Source organism: Camelus dromedarius, chromosome 14, assembly GCF_036321535.1.
Source record: "Camelus dromedarius isolate mCamDro1 chromosome 14, mCamDro1.pat, whole genome shotgun sequence".
Classification (NCBI taxonomy): Eukaryota; Metazoa; Chordata; class Mammalia; order Artiodactyla; family Camelidae; genus Camelus; species Camelus dromedarius.
In genome coordinates this window covers 52,198,242-52,219,032 of record NC_087449.1, presented here as the reverse complement: position 1 = coordinate 52,219,032, position 20,791 = coordinate 52,198,242, and the positions used below count along the sequence as shown (strand labels likewise).

General features: G+C 50.3%; 1 protein-coding gene across 1 annotated transcript; it reads left to right on the top strand.

Annotated features, from left to right (window-relative positions):
• The first annotated feature begins 6,938 nt into the window (after positions 1-6,938).
• Positions 6,939-17,558, top strand: TMEM222 (transmembrane protein 222). Its single transcript, XM_010993756.3, has 6 exons — positions 6,939-7,150; positions 12,120-12,204; positions 13,494-13,525; positions 14,993-15,089; positions 15,174-15,304; positions 16,474-17,558. Exons 1-6 carry the CDS (start codon positions 6,954-6,956, stop codon positions 16,559-16,561), a joined length of 630 nt encoding a protein of 209 aa, XP_010992058.2. The 5' UTR covers positions 6,939-6,953; the 3' UTR covers positions 16,562-17,558.
• The last annotated feature ends 3,233 nt before the right edge of the window (positions 17,559-20,791 follow it).

Genomic DNA, 20,791 nt, shown 5'->3' with positions numbered 1-20,791 from the left:
CATATAAGTTAGAAGAAACTATTTTTATTTCATTCTTAAATAACTATAATAACTAATCGACTCTGAGTGCTTGTTGGGTGCTGTAAAACTTGTCAGACTTTCTAATCACATTGGACACCACCATCCTCATTTCCTTTTCCACATGGGCTTTCATTTGCTTTGTATCACAGGAACCACTAAAGACACAGCCTCTCAAAGATGACATAATCAAAGGAATGTAGTGCAATCTATTGATGAAACTGTGAACCACCTTGAGCTAGAAGTTCTCTCGGTAGCCAACAGATGCTGAGTGTCCCTCAAATTTAAAATACCCTACTGTGCTAACTTTGCTGTGGCACCCTAAGGTGCCTTGATGCCCAGTTTGGGAACTGTAGTTCAGTACTATGGGAACAGTAGTTTCACCAGTGAAATTTTGTGATTATTCTGTTTGCACATTTGGAAAGAACCAGGCTGAGGCCAGCAGGGCATACTCAGGTTAGTACAGAAGAACAGACAGGGAAGAGATCCTATCGGAAGCACAAGAGGTGATACTATAAAGCAGGTGCTGTGGGCTGGTGTCATTCTTCCAAAATTGAAATCTGCAGAAGCTTCTTCAAGACGTTTCCAGACCAGGCAAGGAAGGGACGATGTACCAGGTGCTGGAACAACTGGACATCTACATGCAAAAAAAAAAAGGATCTAAACACTGACTCTACACCAGTCACAAAAATTAAAATGGATCATAGAACTAAATGTAAAAAACAAACTGATAAAATTTCTAGAAGCTAACATAGAAAACTAGGTGACCTTGGGTTTAGCAATGAGGTTTTAGATACAACATCAAAAGCACAATCCATGAAAGAAAAAATTGGTAAGTTGGGCTTCAAAAACTTACGCTCTATGAAATCACTGTTAAGAGAATGGAAAAGACAAGCCAAGGACTGAGAGAAAATACAAAACTCTTACAACTCAACAATATGAAAACAAGCAGCCCAATTAAGAAATGAGCAAAAGATCTGAATAGACACCTCACCAAGGAGTCTATTCATGTGACTAATAAGCACATGAAAAGATGCCCAGCGTTACATTACTAGGGAATTGCAAATTAAATCAACGGAGATACCACTCTCCGGAACTCTCATTCATTGCTGGTGAGAATTCTTCCATTTGGAAGACAGTTTGGCAGTTTCTTACAAAGATATATATAGTTTTATCATGGGATCAAGCAATTGCTCTCCCTAGTATTTACCCAAATGAGTTGAACTTACGTCCATGCAAAAACCTGTACACGAATGTTTACAGCTTTATGAATAATTGCCAAAAACTGGAAGCAACCAAAAAGTCCTTCAAAAGGTGAATGGATAAACAAACCATGGTACAGCCATACAATGGAATATTATTCAGTGAAATGAGCAATCTCAAGCTACAAAGACATGAAGGAAGCTTAAATGCATATTGCTTAGTGAAAGAAGCCAATCTGAAAGAAAAGCCTGTGATTCCAAATATTCCAACTGGAAAAGGCAAAACTATAGACAGTGAAAAGGTCTGAGGTGCTCCAATTTTAATGTGCTTCCGCAGGTGTGACCCAGCCCTGCTGAGAGAGCCTGGGGCTCAGATAAGCCCACAGGGTGGACGTAGAGCAAAACAGACATTAGAATTGGAACCCCTGTGTTTGTGGTGGGTAGGTGTGGCCCCAGGGGCCTGCTGCCAGTCTCTGTGCTTAGGAGCATGCTGAAATGTGGTTGCAGAACTTGAGATGAGACATCACCTAGCTCAGAGGTTCTCGGTCCTGGCTACACATCCAAACCACCCAGGTTACTTTAAAAACTACTAATGCCCCACTCCAGAGATTCTGTTTCAGCTGGTCTGAGGGGATGGGGGAGGGGGCAAACATCCATCCATTATTTTAAAGCATCCCAGAGTCATTCTAATGTAGGGCCACAGCTGAGAACCACTGATTTAGTCCTATCTCCACATTGTACAAATAGGGACAATGAGTTCCAAAGAGGGGCAGGAAGAGGGAATGGGCTGCCTAAGGACCCCAGTGAATTAGATGCAAAACCAGGACTGGATCCCTAATCTTTGATTGCTAGTCCAAGTCCTTAAGAATCATTTAATGTCAGGATGCTTCTTGAGCTCCTGTTTGCCTGGCACTGGCTTAATGAAAAATGCATACAACAGGTTAGTCCCCTCTGTCCTGGGCCCCTCCCCCCACATTACCTGGAAAATGTGGAATAGCAAATACAGGGGTCGTACACGGTCCCTGAACATTGGATTTCACTAGAAATTGTGAGTCCTTCCCCATACATTCTGCTGTGGAGTCCCCGGTTGCAGGCCAGGCTCCAGGACTGGCAGGGCAGGTGGGCAGGTGGGCAGGAAGAAGGCATTCTGATGGATGTGATTGCAGGCCTGAGGCACTGTTGTTCGGCCACGTTCTGCCTCCTGCATGTGACCCATTTCTTTTTATATATATAAAACAGGTCCTGTCCTAATGAGGCTATAGCTGGCACCCTTTTTTTTGGTGATTTACAGAATCTCAGGTCTTGGCCTTATCACCCTTTAATGACCCTAAAAGGGCTCACCAACAGAGATTGCCCAGGGTCCAGGTTCAAAATCCCAGCTCTGTCTAATATACGCTTAGACTTTGGGAAAGTTCCTAAACCTTTCTGGGCTCTTTTTTCTCATCAAGAAAATAAGCGCCACAGTATCTGCTCTGACTACTTCACTGCATTGTAAGGAGGCTCCAAATCATAGATTATGGTGCATCAACGTGCTTTTTAAGTGGTTAAGAGTCCTATGATGGTGAAGAGTGGGGTTTTTTTTTTTTTTTAACATTTTTTTATTGAGTTATAGTCATTTTACAATGTTGTGTCAACTTCCAGTTTAGAGCACAATTTTTCAGTTATACATGAACACATGTATATTCATTGTCACATTTTTTTTTCGCTGTGAGGAAGAGTGGTTTTAATTGCTGTAATAGCCAACATTGAGTGTTCATATTGGGCCAGGAGCTATTCAGCTATAGCCTATCAAATAGACCTTACAATTATCCTGCAAGTATTTCCCATTTTAGGGCCAAGGTAACAGATCCCCCTACAGGGTCAGTTACTTTCCTAAGGTCTGACAACCACTGACAGAGCCAAGGGTCAACCCTGGACTTGCTGGCTGACTCCTGAGGTCACATGCTTAACCATCGTGCTTTACTGCCCTCCTGGGTGTAGCCCACTTAGATTCTGGTCCTAGCTGTGCTTTCTATAATCCTGGGTAAGTCTGCTGATCTACAAAATAGAATGGAGAAGGAAGTCATTTTGTAAACTCTGCTGTCTAAAAGGGGTCAGAGGGTCTGTTCTCAAATGGTTTCTTGCTTTGTATCAGCCCCATTGGTCCCCTCCCCACCATGGAAAGGTTTGGAGCCATCCAGGAAGACAGTTTAGGGTTTAATGGGGGGAATCGGAATCGCAGTCTCCAGGAGCCCGGGAAGGTAATGAATGGAGCAGAAGCAGAAAGGCTGCAGAAAGAGGACACTGAACTCACACACACACACACACACACTGCGTCACACCCAGCAGCTCTTCCAACTTGCGCTGTGATTGCCCCAGGCTCAGCCCTGCTTCCCTGGATTATTGATTGAGGTGATTCTTCCTCAGAGCCCTTAAGGAGACCATCTATGGTCAACAAATAGCTCTGGTGCCATACCCTGAGCACTTCCTATCTGCCAGGGGCCATGCTGACTACAGGATCCAGTGGATCCAGTCAGTCCCCTTCTCAAGGAGTTCACGGTCTTGGGGGAAACAGACATGTAAACAGCTAATGCTAATTCAAGTACACATGAATATTCAGTAGGTAGAAACAGCCTTCGTGCTCTGGGAGCAAAGAGGGAGGATTTGCTGGAAACCTTGAAAGTGGTGTAGGAGAGCAGGGGAAGGGCACTCTGCTGAAGGAACAGTGCGAGCAAAGACATGAGGTGTGAAATGCAGGGCTCATTCTCTGAAGGGCAAACAGCCCAGAGGTGTTAACTCCAATTAAGTCCTGAGGGAGACAGATGAGGGTGGAAAAGATGGTTGGGGGTTGGGGCCGGACCATGGGAGCCTTGAATGCCAGGATGAGAAGTGAAGGCTTGTGGAAAGAATATGTGAGCCCTGGGGACTTACACCTGCAGCCGATTGAAGGGGTGCCCTGCCTCCCACCAAAAGAGGACGTGCCCCAAGTTCACCCTTCAAAAAGCAGCATCTTACCCTCCAAGCTTTCCTAGCTTGATGGTTACAGCTCTGCCATCCTTCCCTCCCCCAACCAGTCCTATAAGTGGATCCAGATGGTCATTCCTATTTTAGGTCGGGTTGTGTGTTGGGGGAGGGGTAGCCATGAGCTCTATGAATCCTTTCCTGAGCTCTCTGTCATAGGAGCTTCTTCCAGGACCCTGCTGGGATCCTCTGAGCCTGGAAGGGAGCGTTAAGTCTTTGGTGGCGATTTCCCATCTGTCTGTGGGTGACAGGGGTGGCAGCAGCAGAGGAAGCAAGGACACAGGCCAAGGAGGCTTTTACATCAGGTAAGAGAACCAAGGTGACATGTACACGTGAGAGGGGTCCTGTGCATGGCTGTGATCGGGACAAGCCTGGGAGAGAGGCTCCAAGAGGAGTCAGAAGGAACTGGTTTCTCCCTCCAGGTACTGGCCCTCCTCATGCCCCTGCTTCTGCAGCTGCCTGGGCCAAGGATAGAAGGATGCAAGCCATAGGGAAGGGGGCTAGAGCTCTCTGGTCAGACCCTACTCCTGAGCATTGTGCCTGCCAACATCCATGGGCCCCTTAAAAAAACTTTGGGGGCACTGCAAGGTAGCAGGTGACAAGCTAGGTTCCTGCCCTCAGACTGTCTGTAGCTAGCATATGATACCAAGCTTATATGTTTGCCATTCATTCAATTTAGCAAACATTTATTAAGCAGATGCTATGTGCTAGACACTACTAAGCACTGGGTTTACAGAAGTGAACAAGACAAATACAGTGTCTGCTCTCTAGGAGTTTCCAGCCTAATGAGGGAGTCCAACAATACAGAGCCACAGATGTGCTATGAAGGGAAAAAACGGTATTCCAGGGGAGATTGGGGGCTTTCTAATTGAGATAAGGAGGCAAGGAAGAGCTCTCTGAGAAAGTGACATTTAATCTGAGACTTGAAAGATGAATGAAAGCTAGCCAGTATGGTGGGGAAAGGGGTTCAAGCAGAAGAGTGTGTGCCAAGTCCATGGGGTATGACAGCATGGCACATGAGAGGAAATGAGAAAAGGCCAGGGTGGCTGTAGTACAGTGAACAAGTAAGAAAAAGAGTATAATGCAGGGACTTGTAAGCCGTGGTATATCTGTGTTTTATTCAAGTGCAGTGGGAAGCCTGCAAAGATTGCCAGATTAAATGTGTACTTGTGTTAGTACTACCAAATCTGTGGCAGACCCTAAAAAAGACTTTGGTTGTTTATGCATTCATACATGCAATAAATGTTTAAAGGGCACACTCCAGCCCTTTGCTAGAATTATGGGTTGACAGTGACAGCAGAGGAATGTCTAAGGTATAGACCTTCCATGGAGCCTGTGATCCAGAAGAGATGAGACAGCTATAGTGATTGAATCAAAATGTAATTTATTCACTCAACAAACATATACTGCGCACCTAATCTATTTCATACTTATGCCAGATGCTGGTTGTTGCCCTTCAATGATCATACACTACACATGGGTTACAGGAGAGGGACAAACATACTCAAAGAATTCTGGGTTAAAATCATTTTCAGCTGTGATATCTGTGAAGCCTTTATAAAACATCCAATCGGTCATTCAGTAAATCAGCAAACATCTAGTGGGCATCTGCTCTGCACTAGGAACAGTGCCAGCTACTGAAATTAAAGATCTTAGACCTTCCATAACAGAGACAGACATGCTGCACCGCCCCACCAAATGCATTAAAATATTAGGTGCTAAAAACAGGACAGTAGTCTTTCTATAGCTCAGCATTGAGGGAGGTTAATTCAGTGGAAGAAAAATCTTCCCCAAAAGGTATAGCTCCCACCTTCCTGACTGGGTTTGTCCATGCCTCCCTCTAGCCTGATATGTAGCTTCTGCCTTTTTTCTTTGTTCTCCCATTACCCCTTCCCAACCCAGCAGATTCCATTTTGTCTGTCTTGGCACCCGTAAAGAAGCCAAAGAATCCAAGATTTGAGCCTAGCTTCTTTACGTGGCAGTGTGTGACCTCAGATAATTATTTAACCTCCCTGAGCCTGTTTTCCCATTTGTACAATGAAGGGATCGGATCACATCTAAGGCTTGTGATTTACTCCAGCCAAGGTGATATTCACACTCCTGCACACTGTGCTCTGCAAGGCCTTTCTTTGCACGACTGCACTCATCCCTCCACCCTCATCCCCGAGCCACCTGGCAAACATCAAGACTTAGCTCAGATATCTTCAGGCAAATCTTTCCTGCCTCTACACACACGCCACGCATTATTTTAGTCCATCTTTCCTTTATGCTAACATCACCTCGTGAGAGATCATAGAATGAAAAAGATAAGGGAGGCAGCCGGGGTTTGTGTCGTGCCGCTTACCTCTTAAGCCTGTTTCTGACTTGTAAATTGGGGGAAATATCTAAATTCGCATGTCTAACCAGCTTATGGGGATTAAAACAGTGTTTGGCACCTAACAAGCGCTCAACAGAGACTGTATCACACCTCTTAGGAGCCCTCAGCGTACTTCAGTATAGAGTTCTCGGTTAGCCTCCCGCCCTAGACTGCGCGCCACCTGAGGGCATCCCTTCAGTTTAGTAACGCAGGCGCAAACACTCTGGGCTGGCTGGTGCCGAAGGAGGGGGCCCAGGCCTGCCCGGCCCAGAGGGACGCGGCTCCTATTCCCGGGGGGAAGGCCAAGCCAGGCGGACTCCACCTCCGGGAAGTGACGCCACCGAGCAAGCAGCAGGCCTGAACGGGGCGCGCGCAGCATGGCGGAAGCGGAAGGGAGTTCGCCGCTCTTGTTGCCGCCACCGCCGCCACCCCCGCCCGGGATGGCGGAAGTGGAGGCGCCGACGGCGGCCGAGACGGACCAGAAGCATTTTAGCGGCGCAGGCGGCGGCGCCATGGACGTGGAGCGGAGCCGGTTCCCCTACTGCGTGGTGTGGACGCCCATCCCAGTGCTCACGTGAGTCTCCTCTGGCGTCCACTCGGGACCAGGAGAACCGGGCCCCGCGCGGCATCTTCGGGCGGCCCCGGGCCAGAATCCGGCCCCGACGCGCAGCGAACCCTTCTTGCGAGTCCGGGGTTCACCAGAACCCCGCCACCCGCGCGGTGCCAGTTCTGCTGACAGATGGGACAGGCTCCCCGCCCTCATTACACCTGGTCTAATCAGGGAAAAAGACTGTGAGAAAGGTTCAGTGGTTGGGAAGCTCAGGACCTGTGGCCGTACAGAATAGTGTTCCCTAACCGGGTCAGAGAGAGACGTCTTCATTCATTCACTGGTTTATTCATTCATTAAAGAAATGCTTGCTGATCACTTACACGCAAGACATCCGGCTGGGTCTGGAGGCAAGAATGGGAGTTTGGCTAGGACCTCACCGACTCCTGAGATGTCAGTGGAAGGACCCCCCAGAGGTTGGAAATCACTCACACACGTCTCATTTGCAAGCTGGCTTAGGCCTCAGGGTGGCTGCCTCCCAGACCAGGGTTCTTTCTATGGCATCAGCCTTTGTCAGAAGAGAACGCAGGTGCTCTGGTACTGCTGGCGCCTTTTTAGCAAGGAGCTCCTGGATGAGGGGAGCTGGTCTGCCCTCCTGCTTCAGCCTCGACAGCGGATAATAACCACTTCTCACAGTGCTAGACAGTTAGCCAAGGTCTTTCACACCCATTTTCTGAGTTTCACAGCCACTTTGTAAGGTAGGAATTCTGTTTTCAGGTGATGAAGCTATACCATTAAATGTCTTGATCAGGTTCACAGGACAATAAGCAAAGGCATTCCAAACTCAGTTTTCTGACTCTATTACTTGCTCTCTTTTAACTACCTCCTATCCCCTCTCACCTGATGGGATAGATTTGCTCCCTCTATCAAAAACCGCCAAGGGAGTGGAGAAGGGATGGTTTTGGGCCTTATATATTGCTGATCCTAAATTCTTGTGTTATGTTAAAATACTTGCTGTTTTGATTTCAATGCTTATGCATCTGTTTAAGAACATCCAAGTCTGAATCCTTTAAAAATAAAAGTTTTAAGATTAGTGTTTTCATTGATTCATTCAGTGTTCTTTTTAACACACCTGCTGAGTGACTCCTATGTGCTTAGAGTAGTTCTAGGTGATAAGATTATACAGTAGTGAATAGAGCAGGTATGATCCTTGATCTCACAGAGTTTAAGTCATGGTGGAAGAAGATAGACAATAACAAGTAAACTAATAAAAGAACTGATAGTAATTAGTACCATGAAGAAAATAAAATGTTAATGTGAAATTAACTAGGAGGGAATGTATTGGTTTTGCTAAAACTTGTCTTATTATCCAGAGATCTCTGGTTTTTCCCTGTTCTCAAAAACACATTTGTGGAGTCCTCTGCTCTTCAGAGAGCTGGTAGCCAAGTCCAGTGAAGACATTGTGATTCCCAGTCATCTGGGCCAGAAGCAGCTCATACCCCATTTCTATTCAGATCTATGTACAGGTGGGTTCATAAGATGAGTAAGCCCACAGTGTACCTGTCAAAGGACTTATGTTCCCATCAGGGGACTTGCCCTCCAGAAGGAGGGAGAAGGGACCGGTGAACTAACCATTGTAGTGCATTGTAATGATTTCTGACCTAAAGTTCAGAGCTGGCAATAGATGTGGCACAAGAAAGTGCCACCTGATTTCAGAGGGGGGATCAGAGAGGAGGCAACTGAATCCAGAGAGCTACCTATTTGTCCCCTCAGAGATGTTGATAATTCTGCAAGAAAAGTCATATAACATCTACTGCTACTAATACAAACAGAGCTAAGATTGGATACTTACTCTGTTCCAGGCTCTGTTCTAAACATTTTATATTATACACTCTCATTCAGTCCTTATATCAACCTTATATCTCATTCAGTCCTTATGGGGGTACTGTCATCCCCATTTTATAGATGAGGGAACAAAGGCTTAGAAACCAACATAGGGCTTTTTCCACTGGATAGTCTACCTTACCAGGTAGAGCTCCAGGGTCAGTAACTCATTCATTCAATAAATAGTTACTAAGGACCTATAACATACTACGTCTGAGTAGATAGTATCCGCAAAGCAGCTTTGGAGCCTCCAGACTGACAGGTACTTGGAGTTTCTTCTCTGGGGCTTCCCCAGGCACAGGCTCTGCCGTTGTCTCCAGCCTTTATTCTCATTTCCAGTGCAGCTGTGGTTATGTGGAGTACCAGTCAAAGCCAGACTTCTCCCCCACCAGATGAAAGGAACTAGGGGTAGGAGGAGGAGATGGGTCTTGAGATTAGGGTCTGAGAAGCCGGAGGAGCTACTTTCCCATTATTCTGAGTGTCTATCTTGTGGCTACAACGGGTCTTCAGCAACCTATTCTACACCCATCCAGCCAGTCAAATAGCACATATTTATTGAACACCTCCTGATAACACTGAGCAGCTACCAAGTGCAAGGCTGTGTGCTAAGCACTTTGCAAGCATATCCTATTCAGTCTTCACAATAGCCCCTCACAAGATCATTATCATTCCTGTTCACCTCTCACTGACATAGATGGGAAATGAGTGAGAACCTGCCCAAAATAAAGTCAAAACTCATCCCAGGTCTGACTTCAGAGCCTCACTCCACTTTTAGATGTAGGGCATTCATTCATTGTCCTCATTTAGTCAAGGAATACTCAGCTCCAGGTGTGTGCCAGGCACTGTCTTGGGGGCTACTCTAATTCATAAGTAAGGGAAAATCCCAGCTTCCTTGGAGCTTACATACTAGTGGGGAAAGACAGTAATCATGTAAGTAAACAAGATCATTTCAGATAGTAGTAGATACTCTGAAGAAGTTAAAGCAGAGTAATGGGGCCGGGGTTTCCTGGGGTGTGTGGCCACTCTAGGAGGCATTGTCAAGGAAGAGCTCTGAAGTGGTTGAGCTGAGGCCTAAATGATAAGAAGCAGCCAGCTGTGCGAAGCTCGAGGAGAAGAGGGTCCTGGATGGAGACAAATGCCAAAAAAAGCATGAAGATGGGAGGATTTGGTGTGTTTGACAAACCAGAAGTAGGCAGTGTAGCTAGATAGAGTGAGGTGACTTCAAGGGGTGAGTAGGGCCAAGCTGTAGGGAGGAGTTTGAAGTGTATTTTGAGTGTAATACGAAGCCCTTAGTGAATGTTAAGCAGGGGAATGACGGAATCTGAATCATGTTCTTAAAAGAACACTCTGGCCTCACCACCCTTTCAGGTGCTCAGACCGCAGATGTGGAAGAGCTCTGTCTATCCTGACTGTCATAAAACTGCCCAGGCTTCTTTTTAAAGATCTTCCGAAGCCATCTGCTTCTCACCACCAACTGCCAGTGTTCCAGTCAGGGTCACCGTCGTCTCTTGCCAGTATTCCAGAATAGCCTCTGAACTGCCCACCCTCCTTCCCTCTGCTCCGGCCCCCCTCCCATTCTCCAGTCACATGCAGCACTTTGCTGCTTTGGAGTTTTGCCTTCTGCCTGTTGACAGCCTATTCTTTCACAGGTCAAGGTTAAAAGTCACCTCCTGTGTGAAGTCTTTGCTGACTCTTCCCTGGCCCCACATAGTCGTTTCCTTGGGCCGCATCTCTGTAGGTTTTGCCTTCCCCTCCCTAGCAGGTGCAGCCTTAAGGTCAGCACTTGGCTGTTGGCCCTCTGAATCTTTTTTTCTTCTTCCCCTGTGAGTCCTTCTTAAACTAGTTCAGTCTGTCCAGCACGTAGGCCCTGTAGAGCCATGGTTCTCAGACTGCAGACAGATCTGGAGTTCCTGTGTGTTTTGCACAGTGGGGTCCAACTGAGATTTGGGATTTTTTTAAATGCCCGTAGCTTTTAAAAATGTGAACTTTCAGTTCCTGGAACACACCATGCTCTTGTCCTGATTTGTGCCTTTGCACATACCGTTTCTTCATCATTTCCTCAGAAAGGCCTTCTGAGCTCCCCCCTCCCCCAGTACACACACACACATGCACACGCACGCACACACGCATACTGTTTTAAATCCATCCCCCACATTATTTTTAAATTTTTCTACTGAGGTATAAGATATACCATAAAGTGTACTAATCTAAGTATCCAGCTCCATGAATTTTTGCCTATATGTACACTCATGTCACTCAGGTCAAGAGGGAGAAGATTTCCAATATCCAGAGGGCTCCCTCGTGCCAGTCAGTTCTGCCACAGAAATAACCCCTCTTTTGCCCTCCAGCTCAATAGATGAGTGTTTAGCCTTTTCTTGAACTTCATATAAACAGAATTATATGCATGCACTCTTGTGTAAGGTTTCTTTTGTTCCGCCTTACATCTGTGAGAATCTATTGTGTGTTGCAGAAGTTTATGCTTTTTCATTGTTACCTACTATTTCATTGTATGACTGTACTGCAGTTTACTTACTCATTTCACTATTGTTGGGTATGTGGATTATTTCTAGTCACTTTTTTAATCAACTTTATTGAGCTATAATTTACACACAATAAAGTGCATACTTTTTAAGTGTGCAGTTCACCAAGTTTTGACAAATGATGTTTCCAGGTATTTTGAATAAAGGTACTGTGAATGTTCTTGTCCATGATTTTGGTGGATGCAGGCATTCGTTTCTGTTGGGTGTGTACTCTGAAGTGGAATTGCTGAGGAAGAGGGTATATTGCCAGTTTTCCAGAGTTGTGGGAAGAATGTTTGGTCCCAGCAGCAGTGAAGGAGAGCACCACTTCCTCTGCGGCATCACCACGCTTGGTGTTACTGTCCTTAGAGTTTAACCATTCCATGGGGTGCTCTGGTACCCCACTCTGCTGTTTGTTTGCCCTTGCCCCTCTGTCCTTCCCTGGCCCCTCCAGCCACCCTGATGGGCACTCCTCACACAGCATTTATTCATATGCTCTCACTCTGGATGGAGTGTCCCCTGCATCTGTCTGACCAGCTGAAAGACCCCCCACCCCGCCAGCTCTGACCCTTCCGTGTCTTTTTTTCTTTCAGGTGGTTTTTCCCTATCATCGGCCACATGGGCATCTGCACATCCACAGGAGTCATTCGGGACTTCGCTGGCCCCTACTTTGTGTCGGTGAGTCCCCATTCTGCACCCTTCTGGAGGGTTTCAAGTATTAATTGGAAGGCTGGCCTATCTTACCTGCAGGCAGCCTTCCTGTCTCCCCAATACCCAGAATAATGCAGATACCATGCAGTCCTGGCCCTGGCCCTCTGTTCCTCACCAGTTTTTGACCCATTTTCCCCTTTTCTTGCCTCCAGGACAGGCTGGGAGGGCAGTGTGGCCAGAAGGATTCTTAAGTAACTGACCCAGCCCTTTGCCCACCCCTGGGGTACCAAGACATGGGTAGGGGTTAGAGGCAAGAGTGGAGAGTCAGACCATCCAGGAACCAGAGCTCTGGACCTTCAGAAGGTGGGAGTCACAAGGTGGGGTCTTAGGGGAGGCAGCCATGGTTTCCTGGGTGTGGCCATGGAGAAGAGGGGGTGGGCCTCCTAGAATCAACCAGCTGTGTTCTCAGGTCTGTTCCCGGGGGATGTGCTCGAGAAAGGTCAGTGGACTTTCTCCAGATGAGCAGGCAGCATCCTGCCTATCTCGCAGCGGCAGCTTCATCTGCATCAGAGGCTGGGATGAATGGGGTGGCGGCACCAACCTGTTTATATTAATAGTTGTCATGATCATCCTAACACCGCAAAGGCATTTGACATCCATTATTGCACTGTCACATACTTTAATGATCACTCATCTTTGCCCAGCTCTGTCAGCAGATTCTGAGCTCAGAATCTGTCCCTGCATAACTCCTGTACCTCACATCTTATGTGGCAGGTCTGGGACTTAGCTAAAACACCTTCCTCATAGGAGTTCTCTCGAGGCCCAGCCACTGTGTCTCTCCCCTCATCCCTGCTGCCCTCCTCGATCCTGCCCTGACTGCTCTCAGAGTGCCAGATCCCATGTGGGCCACCACTGTGGGGGCGGGAGGTCAGAGGGTGTCCTCATTCACACCACGAAGGAGACTACCTCCCTGTGGGCAAAGATCAGAGGTTGTCCAGAGAACTTGGAGAAAATGAGGCCCAGAGAGGGTGAGAGAATTAGCTGGGAGCCACACAGAGGGCCGGTCGTTACTGCACCCAGAGTCTGGTCTCCAGGTGGATTGATCTGTGCGCTCCTGCCGCACTGCCTTCTTCACACAGAAAAGCTGCTGATGGCCCTTCAGATACTGTGCCGGCCCCTGCGCAGGGCCTGGCCTCACTTCTGCCCATTGCCCAACATACTTCCTTCTAAGTCACTACACTTCTACCATCAGCCCAGCACTGTATTTTGGGCTGGATGCAGGTTCCCCACTGACTTCTGCTCTTATCCCTCAACAGGAAGACAACATGGCCTTTGGGAAGCCTGCCAAGTAAGTGATGAACATCCATGTGACTGGCCCTAGAGCCAGGTTCCTCCTGCCTGGAGCAGCAGGCCAGGCCTTCTGGGACACAGCAGGAGCCAGCAGCCTGAGGATGGGGGGTGGGGAGGGACAGCCAGGGTCTGTCAGAGTGTCTGGCCTTGTACTGCACACCTCCTGCTCCATTCCCTGGCTGGGTCCTTTACCCACAGGCCATCTAGGCTTTGCCTCAGCTCTGCAAGGTCGTGTTTTCAGCTCCATTGGAAAGGTGAGGAAAAGGAAGGAACTTGGTCAGGATCACACAAGAAGTGGCAGAGCTGGGACTCACGTGCAGGTCTGTCTCACTCCAAAACCTTGACTTTTTCTCCTGCCTCTCAAGGAGCAAACACGCCTTTTCAGGTGTAATGGAGGCATTGTTTGGAACTCTGCTGGAAAGCTCTGGATGGAGAGAGTAAAAGCAGTTCAGACCCTCTGGGAGCTATTGCTGGTTTGCATGGGGTTTTTAGACTTCATTTTTTCTGTCTTGGGAGCCACCTCAGCCGTGGGCCTGGTGACAGTGCCTCAGTCATCAGTCTGCTCAGAATAGCATCAGGTGCTCTGTTGCCCAAGGCAGCACCCAGCAGGGTAGGGCCCAAGGAGACAGTGTCACACATAGCAGAGATAGCATGGAGCGGGAATCCCTGACCCCTGTTGACTTCCTCAGGCAGGTGGAATGTGAGCCAAGGGCCTCTGGGCTGAGCGTCTGTTGCCAGACTGCTCTTTAGCGAGAGTTAAAAGGGCACCGCTTTCCAGGCAGGAACCCCTGAGCAGCCCAAGCCTCAGCCACAGTGGTTTCTCACTGGTCTAGTCTGTAGACTTCTCCACCAAGCCATTCATTCCCCACATAGCAGCCAGAGGGCGCTCTGACATCCCCGCCCCCTGACCCAAGGCCCTTTGGGGTGTCACCCTGCTTGAGGTTCATGAGCTTTAGCTCCACTGGCTGTTGTCTCACTCACCCTAGTCTCCCGTGTGGGGAGAAGGGGAGAATGCTTTCTGACAGATACATTCCTCAGGATGACACTCAAGTCTTCCATGACATGGCCCCACCTGCATCCCCCTTTTCCTCCCTCTGAATCCTCCAGCAGGGCCCAGTCACTTAACTTCTGATACACACTGCACAGTTTTGTGCCTCTCCTTCTGTTCAAACTCTTCCTTTGCCTAGAATATTTACTCCCCATTCTGTGCCTGGCTAATTAATCCTTCTTCCTTCAGACTGGACTCAGGTGTCACCCCAGGAAGCCGCTGAGTGGGTTCATATCCTTCCAGGATCCACGTGGCAGTGGGCATGTCACACTGTTACAGTCGTCTTCTGCGTGGCTCTTTCCCTGGACCTGGCTCACCCCTGTAGCCTCAGCACCCAGCTCAGAGCCCTGCACAGAGCAGGCATCAGGGAACATTCGTGGAGCTGAGCCAGTGCCCAGAACCCCCCTCTCCCCTCAGGTACTGGAAGCTGGACCCAGCTCAGGTGTACGCCAGTGGGCCCAATGCATGGGACACAGCTGTGCATGACGCCTCCGAGGAATACAAGCACCGCATGGTAAGCGGGCTGCTCCCGAGGGCGGGAGCCAGGGTGGGAGGCTCCCCACAGCCTGGCCTGACCCAGCCCTTCCTGCATCCCCAGCACAGTCTCTGCTGTGACAACTGCCACTCGCATGTGGCCTTGGCCCTGAACCTGATGCGCTACAACAACAGCACCAACTGGAACATGGTGACGCTCTGCTTCTTCTGCCTGCTCTATGGGAAGTACGTCAGGTGAGCGGCCCGTCACCTGCCTCCGCCACCCTCCCCTGGGCTGCCTACCCCAGGATCCCAACAGGGCCATCTCTGGAGTCCTTCAGCCAGCAGGGACAAAGCAGGTGCTGGTTGGAGCCACAAAGGATCTCAAACAACTAACTGAGTTCCTTGTGGGGAAGGAGGTAGCTGTGCAGAAGTCCAGCTCCACCTGAGTCCCAGACCCAGCTCTGTCCCTTGCTCACTGAGATCTTGGGTAGCTGCCTTGGCCTCTCTAAGCTGCAGCTGCCCATGGTAAAATGGGGATAATGATTCCCATTATCTGGGAGGCTGAACGTACAGAGCCCCACACTCAGGTCAAGTGAACGGGTAGACCCACAAAAGAGGGTGGGTGACCACCCCACAAGGTCCCTGCCCAGCATCTCTTGTCAGAGGCAGGCTTCTGGGCAGGTGGGCCCCAGTGATGGCATGGGAGGACATTTGAAGCCACAGCCTCACGACCTGTGAGGTCAAAGTTCTTAGTTCCAGCCCACAGGTAAAGGGAGCTCAGAGAGGATGAGTGACCCGTCCACTTGGGAGCCAGCACACACCTGGGCTAACCTGGCTGCCTCTCCAGGCTTTCCTTTAGCTGCAGTCATTATTAAGAGCTTCTGAAAAGGAGAGTCTCGGGGTCTTTTTTGGCCCAAAGGCTTTTTAGAGGTCCCCTGAGAAGACCTTAACTGTGGTCCCACAGAGACTGAGGCAGAGCTCGGGTGAACCCAGGGCCCTGACTCCCACGCCTTGGCTCCAGCCACAATGCTGTGCTGACTCTCTCTGACCCCTCCCATCCCAGTGGGCTGTGGGCAGAGGGCACTCCTGGCTTCTCCACCCAGACTGAAGAGTTCCTGGTCTTCTCACTGGAGACCTCTCCCCAGACACAGGGGTGATGTGGATGGAGTCAGGAAGGCCCAGAAGGTGGGCATGTCTCCTGTACCCACCCAGACAGGTGTCACATCTCCCCCAGGGACCTGCAGCAGCCCCTGCCCAGGGCCATAGGTGGTGGTCCTCCATAATGGGCTTCAGGTCTGGCCCAGTCCCACAGTTGGCCAAGTTTGGGGGTGAGGGAGTGGTTCCAGGAGCTTCCTTAGTGGATTTGGGGGTGGACAGTGTCCTGGGCCCTTCCCTCCCATACTCCCCTCTCTCTCCATCAGCGTCGGCGCCTTTGTGAAGACTTGGCTACCCTTCGTCCTCCTCCTGGGCATCATCCTAACTGTCAGCCTGGTCTTTAACCTCCGGTGATGGCTGCCCGTGGCCCTGGGCCCACCAGACTTCTGAGGAGGCAGCTGCCATCCCTTTTGGTTCCAGATTCTTTCTCCTTGCCCCAAAAGGCAGGGATGGGCCTGCTGGTTTGACCCAGGGGTCTGGGTGGCGGGACGGACTAAGGCAGAGGATAAGCATGGGGTGAGGGCGTTTACATGTTGTGTCTCACTGGTTGCTCGGAAGCTCCCTATCCCTGTCTCCCCGGGCTCGTGACCCCCACCCTTGAGGCAGCCTTTGTTCATCCGTTGGAAAAGCCTTAGCTCCCCTCTGTAGAGCTGTGTCTGCCACTGCCTGCTGGGCTCGCTCTGCCTCAGCCCCATGCCTGGTTGGGGAGGGAAGGATGTTTGGACCCACCGGACAAGGCAGCACAGGGGCCAGAGCTGGATTTGAAGCCCCTCCTCCTGCCAGGGCTCTGGTCCCACAGTGGGGGAGGGTACACCAAGAAGTCTCCAGGAGCTCAGCTGCCCTGGGGCCTTCATCACTGGCCTCTAGAATGGTCCAGTAGCACTGATGGGCCCCCTTCAGATGTTTGCCAGAAGTTGCACTAGGGGTAGTTTGTGCCCCACTCCTGGAGTCCTCCTGCCCATGCTGCCCCCTCTTCCTACTCTCCCAGGGCCTCCAAGCACTTGGGCCCATCTCCCCTTGCAGTTCAGGGCCTGGGCTCCCCAACCAGGCTGGAGAGATGAGTGACAGTGATGTATCCAGAGTGACCCCCAGGTCAGAGTGATGTAAACGAAACTTGGCCCTGGCCCCAGGTATAGGCCTCGCACTGGTGATGGCACCCCTTGGGTCTGAGACATCAGGAGGCCATCAGAGAGCCATCGGGGAGCTGAAGTGAAGCCGTTTCCTCCCACCTACCATGGCTCCCCCTTCTCTTCCAGTTGTGGAAAGGGCCTGTGCTGCCCCCCTCACCCCCACTCCAAGGATTCCTTTGTGCGGGGCTCCCTGGGCAGGACAATAAAGAGTTTTAACTCCAGACCGTGCCTTGTCCTTGTTTCTCCCTTCGGTGGTCCCTGCTTCCACTGAAGACATGCGCTCCCTTCGGCCAGCTCCTATCTTCTTGGCGAACTTGGTTCCTCTGCCCCTGGCAAGGGGCCTGCTTACCAGGGACATGGTTGAGTCCTCAGCCAGTGCCTGGAGCTTACAGGAAGTCAGCATCCCTTTGGGATATCCTACTCTGAGCCTGACCTCTGGGAGTGCCTCCCCACGCCTCCTCCACCATACCAGAGTTTTCTCCTCGAGGCAGGTGAGTACTAAAACCCCTCCCATATTCCCTGTTGGGAGGAAATTGGCAGTAGGATTGGGAGTTTAGGGCTGGACAGACCAGAGCCGTGGACCTGGCCCCTCAACCAGGGCTACACAGTTCAGCATAAGCCATGGGAGTTGCTCCAGCCCCGGCCCCCACCACATCCATTGATCATGTAGCCAAGTTCCTTGTGTGACCCCTGGTGATCAGGTCACTGACATCCTCCGTGGTGCCTCTGCTTCTCCATGGCCTTCTGGACCTGCAGTCTCTCACTCTCAGTGCATCCCACTCTCCAACCAGCCAGAGCAGCACCTGCTCTCCACCTGTTGAAATCAAAATCATGCCCTTCCTTCTCCAGGCCAACTTAAAAGCCACTTCCTTGCTGAAGTCTTTACTAAACTTGCCAGGTTATGCCAGGTATCACTTTAGTTAAACTAGCAAAGGATTTGGTCTCTGGGTCCTGAGAGCCCTGTGTTCACCCTGAGGATGGCCTGAGGACAGTTCTAGCTGCAGCCCTCACGGCCCTGATCAGGTGTCTGTCAGCTCATCGCAGACCCTGCAGTGCTGTGGTTTCCACACAGGGGTTTCTGCAGGGCAAGGCAGAGGTGCCCCCTCCCCTCTTCCGAACAATTCCATTTTCAAAAATCTGATTTGCATATTGGAGTCTACCTGGGAGTTGGTAGGAGTGGGTGAGTTCCAGTGAGGAAGACAAACAGCAGAATGGATAGAAAAGTTTTAAGGCCTGCCTGCTTCCCCTCAGCAGACTTTTAAGTCAGCCTTGGGGAAACGGGACACAAACAGGTACCGTACAAATCACCAGCTGTTACTGAGCGCTTACTGTGTGCTGATCAAGTGTCTCATTTATCCTCACCACAGTGCATGAGCCAGGTGCTCTCATCCCCACTTTAAGATGAGAAAAAGAGCACAGAGAAGTGATGTGATCTGCTCAAGATCACAGAGGTAGGAAGAGCGGAACCAGGATCAAACCCAGCAGCTGGGCTCCAGAGCCCCCACTGGAGCACACAGGGCTGTGACCGACAGAAAGGGAGAACTGATGCTGGAGGCAAGAAAAAGGAAACTCTCCTTATGACAGTCCTATGAGATGGCTGCCACTGTCCCTGTTTTACAAAGGGACAGAGTGAGTGAGGCTTACAGAGATTGTCATTGACCCAAGGCCACAGGGGACTGTGTGACAGAACCAGAATTTTAACCCAGATCTGGGGCCTCAACCATGGGGGCTTAACCTGGAGACTGGCCAGTGCAGAGGCATTGAACCCCTGGCGGGGTGGCAGCGGGTGGGGAAGGCATTCTGCAGCCAGAAGCAGGGAGCACAGATGGACTAGGGTGTTGAAGGGACAGGAAGCAGAGCCTGTAGGCAGAGCTGTAAGGATGGAGGAGACAAAGACCAGTCCAAGCCATATAGGGGTTCTGTGGGTTAGGCAGCCCAAAGGAGGGTGGACTGTCTTGGGAGGTGAGGAGACACCTGTCAGTGAGTGTCTAAGCTGGGCTGGTTTGGAACAGATTCGTTAAAGGCTCGGAGGGTTCCCCCTGGCACCTTCCAAAGCTGAGGAATGACAGCTAAAAGTAGGGTGTTGAAAGGGCTCTCTGACAGCTGTGCAGTAAAGGGCTGGGTAGGGGGGTTGCTGAGTGTGGAGAGCAGGAGACAGGGAAGAGGAGGCTTGCAGAAGATCCTGGGCAGGGACTGAAACCCGGGCAGTGGGAGGGCAGTAGAGATGGGGGACAGATGGGGAAGCTCTCAGAGGGAAGAGGGGGCAGTCCGGTGATTGGCAGTAAACATCAGGAGCGTGGTGCCAGGACATGGGGGCTGTTCACAGAAGTGGAAACTTGAAAATAGGAGAAAGTTTCAGTTGGGGAGGATTAAGCGGAGTTCCAGTACAGAAGACAGCAGGAGAGGGTGGAAACATCGGATTCCAGAAGAGTTGCAGATAAAAGGATAGGCGATGAGAAAAAGGATGGGAATTTAGAAGCCAGAAGAATAAACAGTGAAGTTTGATGCCTTCCAGGGGTGCTAGCCGAGAGGTGGGGGCGGGTGGTGGAGGATGGTTAGAGAAGCATCCTTGGGAGGAGCCAGGAAAGAATGATGGGGAGGGGTGAGGATGCTGTTGGCCACTCTCCTCCCATTCTGGGAGACCTGCTGGAGGAAGTGGGCATCACAATAACCACTCCCATGTTCCCCCGGTGGACACTTAATGAATATTATATATACAAATGCATATATGTATTTATTAAGGACCGGCAAGGATCTCATTGAACTTCAGGGAAGGATCTGAGGAGGGATTATTATCCCCATCTAATAAATGAGGAAAAAGGCTCAGAAAATAAGACTGACTTGCAAAAAATAAGTGGGGAAGCCTGGACCTTGGGCTAGGGGTGGAGGAGGGACCCTCAGGTGCTCAGAGTGTTGGTAGCATTCAGGACCCGGTTCCAATGAGGGGGAGGAGGAGTGGGTTTCATTCAGAGTCCACACCTTGCCCACCTTCTCTCTTGCAGGTCTGTGAGATGCCCTCTGACCTTCAAGCCATGGCAGCAGGTTGGACAGGAGAGGCAGGATGGAATGAAGCTGACTTAAGGGGTTTCAAGCTTGGGGAAGCTTTCATGGGGCCTCAGGCTCATGGTCCTGAAGCAAATGTAATCTGGGCCCAACCTTCTCAGGATGGGGCAGAATCTGGGAGCAGAACCCTGTCTGTCAGAGGAGACTGTAGGAGCCTCACTTTGGCCCTGGAAGAGTCCAGGCCTCCTCAAACAGATGGGGCCCAGAGTGGCAGAGGGGACAGAGCAGCTCTGCTGTGGCCAGCACCTCCTGGGAGGTATAGGTGGATATGGAGGGGCAGTGGTGGTCAAAATGGACTCTGTTGGCAAGGGGACACCGGCACCTACTATATGCCAGCTTGCGCCAAGCACTTTCATTTCCCTTAGAGGCTCTTCGCACTCTGCAGCCCGCA